Source organism: Triticum dicoccoides, chromosome 1B, assembly GCF_002162155.2.
Source record: "Triticum dicoccoides isolate Atlit2015 ecotype Zavitan chromosome 1B, WEW_v2.0, whole genome shotgun sequence".
NCBI classification, from domain to species: domain Eukaryota; kingdom Viridiplantae; phylum Streptophyta; class Magnoliopsida; order Poales; family Poaceae; genus Triticum; species Triticum dicoccoides.
The window spans coordinates 191,336,848-191,352,289 of NC_041381.1; the positions used below are offsets into that span (position 1 = coordinate 191,336,848).

The following is a 15,442-nucleotide window of genomic DNA, read 5'->3' on the forward strand; positions in this document are numbered from 1 at the left end:
TGGTTGATCCTTGGGAGGGTAACTCGTGACCACCACTTCGCTCTTCTGAAGTTGATCTTGAGACCACACATAGCCTCAAAGTATAAGTGGTAACTTGAGGTAGACAATGCTAGGTTTCGTTCCCTCTACCATGACCAAGGTGTTACCATGAACTTGAGGTGATACCCTGCTTGGGACAATTTTCCCTACCACACCAGATATGTAACTAGCTATCTTGGCCTTCTCCAAGATAACTGGAAAAGCATCAACTAGAAGGTTAAAGAGAGGGGTGCCTTCATCTCCATGATAGCCCGATTAGCCTCCTCGGTCAAGAATGGGAAGGTGAGATCTGCATTCTCGGTGGCTGAGACCTTTCCCCCTCATGCCAATAGTCGTTGACCACTGATCGGGGTTCTACCGAGAATAACTCCTTATAGAAGGGGTAAATGTAGGCGAAAATGTCCTTGGACTCCTCCGGGAGAACATCGTCTCCTCACATGCACGAGATGGAGCACTTCCGCCTTCTCCCATTCACAATGGCATGAAAGTAGGTGGTGTTTGCATCACCCTTCAGTAACCAATTCTGGCGGCTCCGCTGCTGCTAGAATATCTCATCACCCTTGTAGATTTCCAAAAGGGAGACCTCAAGGCACACCGTTGAAGCACTCTTCAGTGGTAAGGCCATAGGAGTCTGAGGGCTGATCAAGGGCCCGAATCCGACCAGCCCGAATCCGACCAAGAATGTCGTCCTTACAGAGACACTGGGCAACCCAACGTTTGCCCCCACAACATCACATAAACTGACGCGATACTTTAGAGCGTTGATGTCATATATCTACTACACTAAAAACACATCCATGACAATACACCTTCATGATAGAAGGTGGTTTTTGTCATCGATGTGCATTAATGACAAATCTACGACAGATTCAAGATGTTATACCTTATCTATCGTAGATCACTTCAATGACAAAAGTCAATTTTTGTTATTGAAGCGTGCTTTTCCATGACAAAAAAGACGTGTCATGGAAGTGTTTTTTCCCGGGTGACCGGTTGACATGGCAGAATACTGGCATGTGGCACCCGCTGTTAACGGCGTCATGATAGCGTTGTTAGTCTACTTGTCATCCTAGCCATCAAGGAAGTGTTGGCCCAACAAAGGCTTATTAGAATTTACTAGGTCATCTCATGTTGTTTGGCCCATTTAATTTCGACCCATTTTGGGGCCATATGTATTTGGACGAGTAAAGGTCTATCATATAAAACCAAAAAATATCATAACTAACACACCCAATAACACTATGAAAATGAATGGACGAGATCAATCTCACCAACACAACGCGGCGGAGATGAAGATGTGCAGATTCCCGTAGCTAGGAGCACGACACCATAAACTATGATGTGGTAAGTAATTAAAGAGGGAGACAATAAGTAGCATAAGATGTTGCCATCACAAAGCTTCGCAATGAGAAATGACTACTCCCTCCGTCCAGAAATACTTATCGGAGAAATGGATAAAAATGGATATATCTAGAACTAAAATACGTCTAGTTACAACCATTTCTCCGACAAGTATTTCAAAACGGAGGGAGTACAAAGTAAGCATATTCAATAACCCTCTGGATCCCTCGGATCCTCAACTCCTCTGCCCTCGACGAGAGGTAGACAATGGCAAGAGGAAGACTGTTGGGCATTCAATCGGCCAAAGGAGCTCCAAGCTTGAAGCATCGAGGTAGACAATGGCAACGACAACCGAGCAAGGGGAGGCGGCGGCTCTGGTGCTCGGGACGATAAGCTTTGCGACTCTGGCGGTGGACAGCAAATTGCGAATGGTAAGTTGTAGGCGTAGTGGCAACGCATCCCAGGTCGAATGCATAATGAGACAGAATGGGAATGGTGAGCTCGATGAGGGAGGCGTTGTGAGATTAGGTGCAGTGAATTGGTCGGCGATGTCTTCTTTGATTTCTTTTTTAACTCAGGGAGGTGTTTGGTTCCGCACTGTAAACGCAAACACAAACGTGATTTGGGTGCCGTGAGAGGAACTCGACAACGCAAAAGACAAGGGCAGGAGCAGAAAGTAGGCAGCACTGCGGCAAAAACTACGGCTCAGACAGCTTTGATCGCCTCCCAGCTGTGAAGAGAGCCGTGAGCTTCCGGTACTTCGATCCCTCATCAGTCCACCAACTTCCTTTTCCGCGCTTCCTTCCCTTGCTCCGGGCTGTGTATTCTGTTCCCAACGCGGAACTCACCGGGCTTTTGATCTAATGCACGGAAAGGGGGAGGCCTGAGGCCTAGTTTTTGATCCAGCCTGGCGGTGAGCGGTATCGACCTACATGGGGCCTAATTACAGCACATGTGAAACAAACGCATGTAACGCTTACGGTGTAATCAGGCAAGGGGCTGAAAATGTCTAACCAAAACACCTAGGAGTTGCCCCGGCTCAGCTGAGTTAGGAGCCAGAGCTACCAAACATGTCTACTGCTAAGTTTTACTCACCACTACGAGGAACCAACGCAACTGCCTGCGATTAGATCAGGCAAGGGTTAAATCCCTTAAATAACAGAACAAGCCATAAAAAAATAGGTATTAATACGTAAGCTGCGTTGCGTTCACAGCAACCAAATAACACCAACTGGGTTCTCGCTGGTTTAGTAACGCTGCCGCTGGTTGGAGCGTCAATGAAATTGCACGACCACAATCTAGAAGCGGATTCTACTCTGAAGCTACAACTTCATGCTACACACTTGCATAAACAACAACCCTAGGCTTAGACGGAGACAGACGTGAAAATCTGTCACATGTTTCATCCGCAAACATCGCCAGCATTTGACACGGTTGCCTAAAAAGCGTTGCCAATTCCTGAAACCAAGTTGGCTAAACCTACCGAGATACTGAACCAGAACCTACCGAGATACTGAACCAGGTTACTGACTACGTCAGCAATTGTAAATACAGATCTACAGATTATGTAGGGTGACTGATGCCTCGTCACATCCCAAGAGGACAGCAAAACTCACATCTACAACTGTAAACCGACAGAAATATTGGCACGGCAGACCACCAAACGTTGGCAATGGTGAAAGGTTTACACACAAACTGATGGCCAAACCACAAGGCAGCACTATGCTCCACACTAGCAATCATCGCACTGCAATTGTCTACAGCCAAGATAACAGACTACATATAGCAGTTTCTGACACATCTATGTATGAACTAACACATATCAAGAACAAACCAACCACAAAATCGCTTGGATTGAACTGAATTCTACTTGCAAGTGACAAAGATCACACACCTCAAAGAATCAACACATAACAGAACAGCAATAGCAAAAATAGTCGTCATCCACATGTAAGCCCTGCATAGCTATTGACTAATCTACAAACACCTGCCATAAAGGTTATAAGCCAAAGAACACATGTATCAACAGGATACATTTTTCGTGATCCCACCACCTTATTAAGATCAGCAAAGCATAGAATAAGAAAGCCGACATGGGATAGATTAAAAGCATTTGGACTGATAGCATACGGACACCAAAATTTAAGCACGCATCGCACTACAGCAGTATGCGATGAAATATTCAGGAAACATGATACTCAAGGTTTCAGTTTAAAAGACAAACGGGACACATCTAAATGAGTTCGATTCTCGATAGGTAGGTAAAAAGAGCAGAGCAAACGCGAGCCACCTCTAAGCCTTCTGGTTGTAGACGTAGGTGAGGCCGCACTTGCCGCAGTAGTGGCGGTCGAAGTGGTTGGCCATGAAGGTGCCGGCGCCGCAGTCGGCGTTGGGGCACTCCTTCCTGAGCCTGGTCACCTTGCCGGTGGCGTCGTCGACCTTGTAGAACTGGAGGACGGCGAGCTTCACCTTCTTGTGCTTGTGCTTTTGCTTCTTGGGCTTGGTGTAGGTCTTCTTCTTGCGCTTCTTGGCGCCGCCGCGGAGGCGGAGCACCAGGTGGAGGGTGGACTCCTTCTGGATGTTGTAGTCGGCGAGGGTGCGGCCGTCCTCGAGCTGCTTACCGGCGAAGATGAGGCGCTGCTGGTCCGGCGGGATGCCCTCCTTGTCCTGGATCTTGGCCTTGACGTTGTCGATGGTGTCCGAGGACTCCACCTCCAGCGTGATGGTCTTGCCCGTCAGGGTCTTCACGAAGATCTGCATCTTGGCGGCGGTGCGAGGTCGCCTCCGCGCGCTGCGGCGGCGACGGCGGCGGCGGGGTAGGGTTTGGGTTAGGGGGCGGAGTGGAGGCTAGGGTTTGGGACGCCTGGAGCAGTCTAGCTTTATAAGGAGAATGGGCGTCTGGGCTCCCTGGGTGGACGGTACTTTTGGGCTGGCGTGTGGATTGACTAGGCTTGGGTGGCCCATTTTATGTGGGCTTTGGCTCCAAGATTTCCACTCTCAATCAGTTCATTTTTTGGGATCGCCTTCAGGATCTGCTAGCGGACGTTCGATTGTCGGATTCTGCGGATTCGATCTTGTGGAGGCTTACGAGCTCTGGCAAATTCTCTGTCAAATCCTTGTACAGAGAGCTCTCCCGCGGCCAGATCCTGTCGGCGGCGACGGGGCTCTGGAAGGCTAAAATCCCGCTAAAAATCAAGGTTTTCCTCTGGCAACTTTGCCAAGATCGCCTTCCTACCTCTATTAACCTCGCTAAGCGCAACGGTCCCGCCTCCGGCCCCTGTGCGCTGTGTGGGGTTCCGGAGAACGCTGACCACGCTTTCTTCCGGTGCTCTCTGGCTCGTTTTGCCTGGAGCGCGGTCCGTGCGGCCGCGGGAGTGGATTGGGATCTGCGCTCCCGATCTGAGCTCGTGACTGCCTTGTCTCTGGTTCAAGGCTCGTCTCGTAGGGTCATGTGGACTTGTGCGGCGGCTATGCTATGGGCTATTTGGAATATTCATAACAAGTTTACAATTGAGGGTGTGTTTCCCTCGCACCCCGCTGACGTCATCTTCAAATGCATCGTGTTCTTGCAGCAGTGGGCGCCGCTGGGAAGACAACAGGACTCTGATCTACACCGCCAAGCTATTTGCCGTCTTCGCGTCGTCTACTCCGAGTCACGGGATCCGCCGTCTGATGTGTTGGCTGACGCATAGGGTTGGGCAGCCCCCTTTTGGTCCTCGCACCTTCTGAGCCTGCGTGCTCATAGTTTCTGGGCTGATTGCCTTGTACCGCAACTTTACATCTAGCGGTCTTTCCCTTTAACTTTCGCCTCTCAAGGCTCTTTTTGTTCTGGTCCTGTGGTTGTCATACTCTGCCTAAGTTTGTGGGCTTTATTAATTTAAAGCCGGACGTCCCTGACGTCTATGTTCTAAAAAAAAATAAAAAATCAGTTCATTTTATTTCCCTAAAAAAAGTTCATTTTATTGTCCTCAAAGAAAAATATATCCATTCTCAAAAAAAAATATCTCCGTATAGACGCCAAGAAGTTCACTGAAGGGGATTCATTTCTACTATATTTCCTAAAGGAAAAGAAGTTTTATTTCTCGTAGAGGAGTTGATTTCTCACAAGTGTACTCCAACACTAACCCGTAAATCGAACATTGCATTCGACCGAGGAATGGGGGGCCAACATGGACACGGGTGCGAGAGCCGGTCATCCAATGCTAGCCACTATATGTCCACCAGTAAAAGGCAATTTGAAATTCAAATATGTCTGATCCATAGTGTGCGCTGGATTACATCATCAGATGATCACTGCCCAAAGGAGACAAGTATGCTTAATTTTTACATGTTAGATCACGAAAGAATATCAGTATGGCAGTCTGTGCATTTTGTCTTGTCGGATCGTCAATCCGAGACTCTACGTTCAATATGCCGTCGCCGCCATGTAGGCCGCCTCCGCTTCGGCATCCGCCTACTTCTCTATCGCCTCGATCTCCTCATGCTCCGCCCTCCCCATATCATTCTCCTGCCACTGCAGCATCTTGAAGCGGCGGCTTGCATGATCATTCTTGCGTCGTCATTCAATTATGTCACCTTGAAGGTGAGCATCTTCGTGTCCTCCAAAGCGGTTGCGATTTCCACCTTCTCCTCGAGTTTGGCCTTCTTCTATTCGATCATGGCCCTCTTCTGTTCAAGCTTGTAGTTTTTTCTCGATCGCCTTCATCAACAAGTCAAACTTCTCCACCTTTTCTTCCTCTTAATGTCAGAGCGCTTGATGTATGCCTCCTTGTTTGTCAAGATGTCTTCAAACCTCTTTGTCATCTTGGCCGCCACACTTTCTCGCTTCGCCTTCTCCTCCTCCCATTTCTTTCTCCAGAACCTTCTTATAACTTTCTTAGGCGGTTCATTTGTTGGGTCGGTTGGATCATCGGTTTCTTTCTCGGTGCCTTGAATGACGGTCTTGTCAATATGTAGGTTCCACTTGGGTTGTCCATTCAACTTCAACCAACAATGCATGATGGTGATTTTTTTTCTCCAGTTTCTTGAACACACTACATGCACGAGAAGACTCTAAAATAAAACATTGTCAACTATGCTTATTCGGCTGCAAAACTATGCATGTTCGGCTACAAATGATCTACACAACAATGCATACATATCTGGCCGCAAAACTATGCATATCCAGCTACAAATGATCTACACAACAATGCATACATATCCGGCTACAAAATTATGCATATCCGGCTACAAATGATCTAAAAAATGCATATCCGGATACAAATGACCTACACAACAATGCATATATATCCGACTACAAAACTATGCATATCCAGCTACAAATGATATACTTCCTCCGTTCCATAATGTAATGCATACAAATTTTCAGGAAAGTCAAACTTTACAAAACTTTAATCAAGTTTGTAGAGAAAGCTGTTTATATCAACAATACCAAATATATACAATATGAAAGTACGTCTTGTGATGTATCTAAGGATATATATTTAGTATTCAACATGAATATGTTTTACTCTACAAACTTGGTAAAAGTCTATAAAGTTGGACTTCCCAAAAAATCTACGCGCACTACATTGTGGAATGGAGAAAGTACAAAACTATGCATATCCGGCTACAAATGACCTACACAGCAATGCATATATACCCGGCTACAAAACTATGCATATCTACACAACTATGCATATCAGGCTGCACATGATCTACACAATAACGCTTATATATTCGGCTACAAAATTATGCATATTCGACTACAAAACTATGCATATCCGGCTACAAATGATTTACAAAACAATCCATGTCCGACAAGTGTTGTACACATATTAACAACTTACTTGCTCGGTGATCTGGGCACCACTAGGCCACCGCGCCATGAATTGTCTCAAGTAGCCGCAATACTTCGACACAGCTCTTGGATGGTGTACCATCGATGGTTCAGGGACTTCGATTTACGGTTGGGGATGACCGCGTCAGAGTAGGCGCAAAATGTTTGTGTTCATGGAACCATGTATGAAGTTAGCCCAAAAGATTGTGCCATTTTGCTCTGTGTCATGGATCAGATCAGGCTAGTGGCCAACCATGCATTGCACAACAGCTTGTCCTCTCGCGTGTTGAAGCTTTCTCCTCTACCCCTCTTATTTGAATCGCCATTGAAATCATGTGGATCATCATCCTCGCCGTCCTCCTCCTCCTGCTGCTATTCGATGGCCCAATCATGTTGTTGTGTGTCCGTGCCCAACTGGTTGTAGTCCTGATGCGTGCCCGGGTGGGTGTAGGTGCCGGACTGGGTGTACTGCCGCGTACCCAGCTGGTTGTAGATGTTGGACTCGGTGGGCTCCGAGTCATCCACCTACCCGCCCTCATAGGAACCTCCTCCATCGCCTCCCTTGTGGATCATCCCGTACATCTCCCTGTTCGCGTCGTCGTACGCCGACTCTCTCACTTTTGGCATACTAGTGAACACTCCACACCCATCGTCCGCGTCCGGACAAGCGGCGGGGACGAACACTCAAAGAAAAGCAGCGGCACCGCGTTGATATTGATGATGAACCGCACGACAGGGGATGCCGGGGACTGCCTAGCAAGCTGCTTGGCGGTGTAGAAGTACAAGGCCTTATAATGTTCCGCCCGTGGCGGTGTCTACACGGTCGACGAGGCCCCACCGCCTCGACCTCCACCACGTTAGCGACCGCACGCACACCGCCTCGTCCGCCACCAGCGCGCCCTCTGCCAGCCTTCCGCTTCTTGAGTTTTTTCTTCTTTGCGGCCTTCGCTTTGACACGATTTTTGCCGTGACTCCGAGTTGATCTTTCGGGCGAGCGAGATGCTCGGATCCTCCATCGCCTCCGTCTCTGGCAGGGTCTCCTTCGGGTCCATGGGTCGGTGGCGGGAGGGAAAAAGAGAGTGAAGAAAAGGACGGGAATTTAGTGAAGAGCGGCAGGATGGAAGTACCGACAGTTTGAGGGTCGGCATTGGAGATGCCCTAACATCCTTTTGAATGTTTAAATTCGGCAGAAATTCATCCATTCAACCAGGAAAATTAACCGATGGAGAAGTGCAATCTGCGGTTTCAATTTCGGTGGGTTCTTTTGCTTTGCACTACAACTCAAAATAACCGCACGACAATGTTCAGATCCATCCATTCATTCTATGTACATCCAGACTGGCAATTCTCATCAATCATCCATCACCCAAGACGAGCTACGAAGGGGTCACCATGATCATGAGATGTAAGCCTTGACAAGGTCGGTGTAGTTGCATTCTTCTCCTGTCCTTGGGCATATGATCTTGCCCCCATTCTTCTTGGCCATCTCATCAAGGGCCTGGGATTTGCAACACCGGACAACACAAACAGCAAATTTTAAGTTCTGGATTCAGTGTGAATGGTTGGGGTATCAAGATTTGGGGGGAGCAGAAGTGGGTCGGCTCGGCACTTACCTTGGTGCTATACACGTAGCCGTTAGGCAGGACAAGCGGCGGATTCTCGGTGTCCATCAGTTCCTTGGTTATGTGGCAGACAAGCTTCGAGTGGTGCTGCTTTGAGAAGGGCAGCGGCTCTGCGAGTTTCCGGAAGCCGTCCAGTGACAAGGGGTCTTCTTTGGGGCAGTTGCCCTCAAAGCAGAATCTTTGCAAGGTCAAGGAGGGTAAACAAGATATTGCCTTCGAAGCAGATTTGGAGCTTGTAACCAGTGAAAAAGAAAAGAAAAGTATCGATCATGTAAAGGATACGGAGTCTTGAGAGCTGTCAGGCCTGCTTGCAGGTAGATGTTTAGCAACGGCTCAAGCGTCATGCCATATAGTTTGTAGAATTCTTGCTTAAACTGATCCACAAGAGAATCCCACTGATTTTGCTCAAATAAGACCTGCGAGTAAAACAGACGGTATCAGCAAGGTACAAGGAGCCCAATTTTCCAATGATGCTTAAGCACCAACATCTTAGTCCAGCTGCTATCATATTTCTGATGCAGGCACAACAAAACAAGAGGACATAGACAATGCTGCTAACCTTGTATTGAGCACAGTTTGTACTGCTTCTAAAAACCAGTGTTGCCGTAACACGCTGCAATTCTTTCATGTGGGTAGACCCCCAGGGAGCAAGGTATTTCCGAGCATATGATATAGCCTGCAGGAAGTTCTTAGCCTTGACTAGTTCCACAAACTCCTGAAGCCGCAGTAAAAACTCGAGCTTACTCTGCAGGGTAAACAATAACAAGACATTATGATGTACCAGAACAAAATAAAGTGTCAAGATAAAGAAGTGCTATATGGCAGCCAGAAGCTAGCAAAATATGGTTTTGTCCTATTTACATGGAAAAATGTAAAGAGGAACACACTGATGCCTTACTCGGCTATATACCATGCATCCTCCCATAATAGTTTTTCTTTAGGCTTGTATGTTTTCACGCATGAAGGTGCAACAAATCACCTTCATCCTCCGATTTCGAGTATATGAAGGCGGGCATTTCACAAAAATCATGCCACAATTTTATAATTACTGAGATTATCTGTAACCGCATAAAGTGATTAAGAAGTTACAAAGGTGAATAATTTCAACAAGCAACCTACATGATTGATGAGCTACCAGAACTATCATTAATAAACGATGCAAGCATCCCATTCACCAATGCTCTATGGAGAGATTCTTTACTCCATCTCACTGGTATGGGAACGGCAGACATCAATAATGATATAGCACAAGTAACACAAACCTTTGATTTCTTTAACCGGGACTTATTTTCTGCATACCAAGCTAAAGCAGGAGCTATTTCCTTATTCCGAAGAGAATCAATCACTCTTTTTGCATCAAGAAAAACATCAATATCAACGAGGTCCTGCATATAAACAGTTGAATGATTATGTTCCGAACCGAAGAGTATCTGTGACTGCAGATAAATGCTATAGGTTCTATCTTGTAAACATGATCCAATAGATAACAACTCTCTCATTATCATAATCACAAAAGGCATTTAGAACCGATACAGAGAACTCATATTTTAGCTTCTTGTTTAGGTAATAGCATGCACAAAGCAACATGCCATGGTCTACTGGCACATAAATCGCGCAAAGCAGAATGTCAGGAATATAGCTGGACAACTCAATAATAATGGTAAGTGCAAAAGGAAGAGAATTAAATAAAGCCATCGCCATTACACATAATTTGAATAAAACCTTCCAAGCAAATGAAAGCAGAAACAGTGATGCTAGCAGCATAAATAGACATAACACAACCCATCTGTCTTCGACCAACTCTCTTCAACAAAAGGCATTGCAAGTCTATAGTGCAATAAGAAACCGATAAAATCTCCTTATTTAGGAGGGAGGTTATGTGGAACCCTTATGGAAAAACAAAAGCACAAAGCAGAATGTCAGGATTATAGCTGGACAACTCAATAATAATGGTAGGTGCAAAAGGAAGAGAAATTAAATTATGCCATCTCCATTACGCATAATTTGTATAAAACCATCCAAGCAAATGAAAGCAGAAACCATGATGTAGCGCAGACTAAATAGACATAACACAACCCAACTGTCTTCTAAGAAAGGCATTGCAAGCCTATATAGCAATAAGAAACCGATAAAATCTCCTTATGTAGGAGGGCGGTTAGTGGGACCCTTAGAAGATCAAAACTTGACTGGGGTAGATTCATGCAGCTAGTCAAGACAACAGTAAAATAGTCAGTACTCGACCTACTAGGCACCAGCACCCGGTGGCATTGCTTAAAGAGGAAGAACCAAGATACCAGTAAATGATTCACTCTGCAGAATAAATTCCTCAAAGGAGACGAACCCTGGTGGGTTAGTGTCAGTGCACCCCCACCAACATAGAGACACTTGATCCCCAGCCAAATACAGAGAATAACACCACCAGTTGACGGAGTACCCATGGAAAGGAAGTTGGTCCAGGGACTCTTCAATTTTATCTGGGCTTTAACTGATATGTAATTCCATTAGAATGAGGAGCAGTCCCTGCGCTATTTTCTTAAATGCAGATCAAAATTATATGCCAGCCAGTCTAGTATCCACCTACTCTCGAAATAGGCTTTTGCCCCGCTTTATAGATAAATCACAAACCAAAGTACACGGCCAAACAAGAGAAGGTAGTGAGGCAACTCACACAGCCGATCCTAGGATAACCGGACAACATAAAACACACACAACTTCGCTGCCGACAAAGAACACAGAAAGGTCTGAAGACAACGCCACATCACGCCCTAGAACACCTAAGCTCCACGACAATGCCCTCAAGAGGGAGAACGGCGCAAGCGTCGCCGCTGCCAAGCCCTAAACAGACACGAGTCGTCACCCCTCACCCGGTACTCTGATTCGGAGAGGAGAACCACAACTACGTCCTGGAAAAGGATAGCGGCGGGCGTCGCCGACAAAGCGTGGAGCTTTTGCTTGGGAGCTCACCCGTGCCAGAACGATGCATCCAGGGCAGCCGTGCCGGGCACAGGCCTCCAGGGTATCCATCTACTCGCTGCTTCTATATCATATATTACAGTAATATAGTATTATCCTCAAACAACCATGAATTTTCTTGGCAAAATAGACATCGACGCACTTTCGCTGCCAGGTTCTGTTCACCCTAGTCACGGTTTGCATAGTTCTACTTTCCTAAAAAGAAGCATGTAGCTACATGAATCGAGCAATCAACCAGAATCCCTTGTTGGGATGCCCTTCTTGCACCATTCTTATACCTGAATGCCAGAGGTTTCGGCGAGCTTGGTGGCGGTGTCGTAGTAGGACATCCGGAGCATGTAATCAACTAGGATGCGCTTCAGACGTATCTCCTCCCACTCGGCGTCGTCACCGGCACTGGCGGCGGCCAGCCGGTCCAGTCGCGCACGACACCTCTGCACCTGGAGCTCCTCCGCCCTCGCACCCTCCTCCATCTGATGGTCATCATCAGGAACCAAATTGTCAGCAAATGGAACAACAAAAGAGACACGATCTTTGCAGCAGAATCGAGAAGCACGAACTGATTAGCTAGAAAGCTGGGATCCTTTCTGAGGCAAGTATGATTGCGCGAGAGATGGGAGGATGTGTGTGGGATTTGGGGGCACAGTGCCTTGCGCTTGAGGCCGTGGAGGCGGGAGACGAGGGAGGTGAGGTGGTCGACGGCGGCGGCGGAGCCGCTTTCTCCGGGGGGAGCGGCGGCCGAAGAGGCGGAGGAGAGGACGGCTGCGATCTCCTTCTCGGCGAGTCGGTGGTTGGTGCGGGCGGTGGCCCTGAGGGCCTCCAGGGGCACACGCACCAGCTGGTGCTCGAGCCGCACCGACTCGGCCGCGCGCGTCTGCCGGCCCGCCGCCGCCGACGGCGCCGGCGAGACGGACGGCGACGGCGATGGCGTGTCGATGGCCATCTCCATCTTTTTTTTCTTTCTCTCGCTCTGTTGTGACTCACACCGAGAAAGAGGGGAGAGAGAGGGGGAGGGCTTGTGTGGATTTGCTCGAGAATAAAAAGAGGCCGGCAGAGAGGAGATGAGGAGAGGTTTTTGTGATGCTGTCCGGATACTGATGTGACCTTGTTTTTGGCTTAAAAATTGAAGGTCCAATGCTTGTGCTCTCCCCTGAGATAAAGCAAAACAGAGGCCTACTGTAAAATGGAGTAGTAGATAAATTATGTCATGTTTGGAAAGTGAGATTGTGGAAGAGTATGGTAGACATTAGTGTTTGCTTAAAGGTTATACTAATATATCCTTCTCGGATGGGTAGAACCCCATGACTCTCCATAGGGTTGCGACCTACGGCTCTCCAGCCCATCCGCCGTCACGTCATCATGAGTTTCCATATCCGACGCTATGATTGGTCGACTTTCCCTTGACTCAAGCTTGCCCCCACACTGCCTCCTAGGCTAACCTTCGCCTTGGCTGGTGTCTGAGGTGGCTAGGGTTTGGGGCTTTAAAGACATATCAAGATAGTTCGGGAGCTGTGGCAAATTTGACGGAAGGATCTGGCTCACGCGGGCTCGAGGACGAAGGTATAAATTTACGGGAATTTCCATCTTAGGAGTTTTACTATCCTCGCTCTCGCTCTTAGCAATAACAAGTTCACACGTGGTAGTAACTTCGAGCAAAGCAAGCAAACAAAAATATTTCTGTGTTAAAAAAATAGAAGTGAGGGAGGTGAAAATGAGAGGCAAAGGTAAATAAAAATAAGAGCAAGTGGACGATAGTTTATGTGAAGGTACTTGATAGGTTTGGACGATGTCTCCCCGGCAACGGCGTCAAAAATTATTCCTGCTACTTGTGAGCTGTGTTGGGATTTTCCGCGAAGAGGGGAGGAGATGATGTACAGTAGAGACCCTCAGTGAGAACCAAGATTTATCAAACCAAAATGAGAATCACGCGGTATAATAGAGATAAGTATTTCCCTGAGTGAGAACCAAGATTTATCAAACCAAAAGAAGAATCACGCAAAGCCTCGTGAACAACACCTGCACACACAAAAGCAAATACTTGCACCCAACGCGAACAAGAGGGTTGTCAATCCCCTTTTGCGTTACTTGCAAGGATTAAATCTTGTAGTGGTAGATAGATAAATTACAAAAGAAAATAAGTAGCAAGGTATTCTTGTGTTTTATATGTGATGAACGTAGACCCGAGAGCCATAGTTTTCACTAGAGGCTTCTCTCTCGAACATATAGCATACGGTGGGTAAACAAAGAATAATGTTGGGCAATTGATAGAAAAGCGCATAGTTATGACGATATTCAAGGCAATGATCATGTATATATGCATCACACCCGAGACAAGTAGACTGACTCCTGCCTGCATCGACTACCATTACTCCACCCATCGACCGCCATCCAGCATGCATCTAGGGTACCGAGTTAATAAAAACAGAGTAACGTCTTAAGCAAGATGGCAAACTCGTTCAATATGAACGAAACCCATCGTTTTACCCTTAGTGACAAAAATACAAATACGTACGTCCCTTTCTGTCACTGGGATAGAGCACCACAAGATTGAACCCATCACAAAGCACCTCCCCCACTGAAGATAAATTAATCTAGTTGGCCAAACCAAATGGGTAGATCAAAGAGAAATGCAAAGCTATAACAATTATGCATAACAAAGTTCAGAAAAGACTCAATTACTTCTTATGAATATTCAGATTATAAACCCACAATTCATTAGATCCCAACAAACATGAAAATAAGATTACATTGGATAGAACTCCAAAAATATCGAGGAGAACATGGTATTGAATATCAAAGAGAGAGAAGAAACCACCTGGCTACTAGCTATGGACCTATGGTCTGTGGTAAACTACTCACGCATCATCGATAAGGCAGCAAAGGTTGATGTAGAATTCCTTTGTGATCGACCCTCCTCCAGATGGGATCGCAGAAGAACAAAGGCTTGCGACGGCGGAAAAAGTGTTTCAGGTGGCTCTTTGTTGGTTTGGGAATATTTCTGAATTTCTAGAGGTGGAATTAGGTCAAGACGTGCTACGAGGGGCCCACAAGCTCAAGGGGCACCCCCTTGCGCATGCCATACGAGCTTGTCGCTCCCTCGTAGCTCTTCTGGCTTCCTCCCGAACCTTCTATGGTCCCTTCTGGTCCAGAAAAAAATCCAAAGATTTTTTTCATTTGGACTTCGTCTGATATTGATTTTTTGAAAATCCAAAAACAAGCAAAAAATGAACTGGCACTGGGTAGTAGGTTAATAGGTTAGTCCCAAAAAATGTTATAAGATTGCGTATAAATCATTCAATATTGATACTATAATAACATGGAACAATGAAAAATTTAGATACGATGGAGACGTATCAGAGAGCGAATGTGCTCCTGCCTAGGTTCCGCCTCGAGGCGGCAACTCTTCATCCTGAAAGTCTTTTTCTGATTATTTTTTGTACGACAAAAATCATCATATAGGAGAAAGATGGGCCCCGGAGGCTTGCTGATGGGGCCACGAGCTCAGTAGGCGCGCCCCAGGGGGTGCTCCCTGAGCTCGTTGCTCTATACTATAATAGCATGGAACAATAAAAAATTACAGATACGTTGGAGACGTATGAGAGAGCAAAAGTGCTCCTGCCCAGGTTCCGCCTCGAGACGGCAGCTCTTC

At 46.7% G+C, this 15,442-nt stretch overlaps 2 protein-coding genes across 2 annotated transcripts; both read right to left on the minus strand.

Annotated features, from left to right (window-relative positions):
• Positions 1–3,457: 3,457 nt before the first annotated feature.
• On the minus strand, positions 3,458–4,243 carry LOC119327712 (ubiquitin-40S ribosomal protein S27a). Its single transcript, XM_037600819.1, has one exon. It carries the CDS (start codon positions 4,138–4,140, stop codon positions 3,673–3,675), a length of 468 nt encoding a protein of 155 aa, XP_037456716.1. The 5' UTR covers positions 4,141–4,243; the 3' UTR covers positions 3,458–3,672.
• Positions 4,244–8,365: 4,122 nt separating this feature from the next.
• LOC119327724 (protein MAEA homolog) lies at positions 8,366–12,798 on the minus strand. The gene is made up of 7 exons (XM_037600828.1): positions 12,443–12,798; positions 12,072–12,266; positions 10,083–10,205; positions 9,380–9,565; positions 9,103–9,236; positions 8,812–8,998; positions 8,366–8,696 (listed from the first exon to the last, which is right to left on the minus strand). Exons 1-7 carry the CDS (start codon positions 12,740–12,742, stop codon positions 8,595–8,597), a joined length of 1,227 nt encoding a protein of 408 aa, XP_037456725.1. The 5' UTR covers positions 12,743–12,798; the 3' UTR covers positions 8,366–8,594.
• Positions 12,799–15,442: the final 2,644 nt, after the last annotated feature.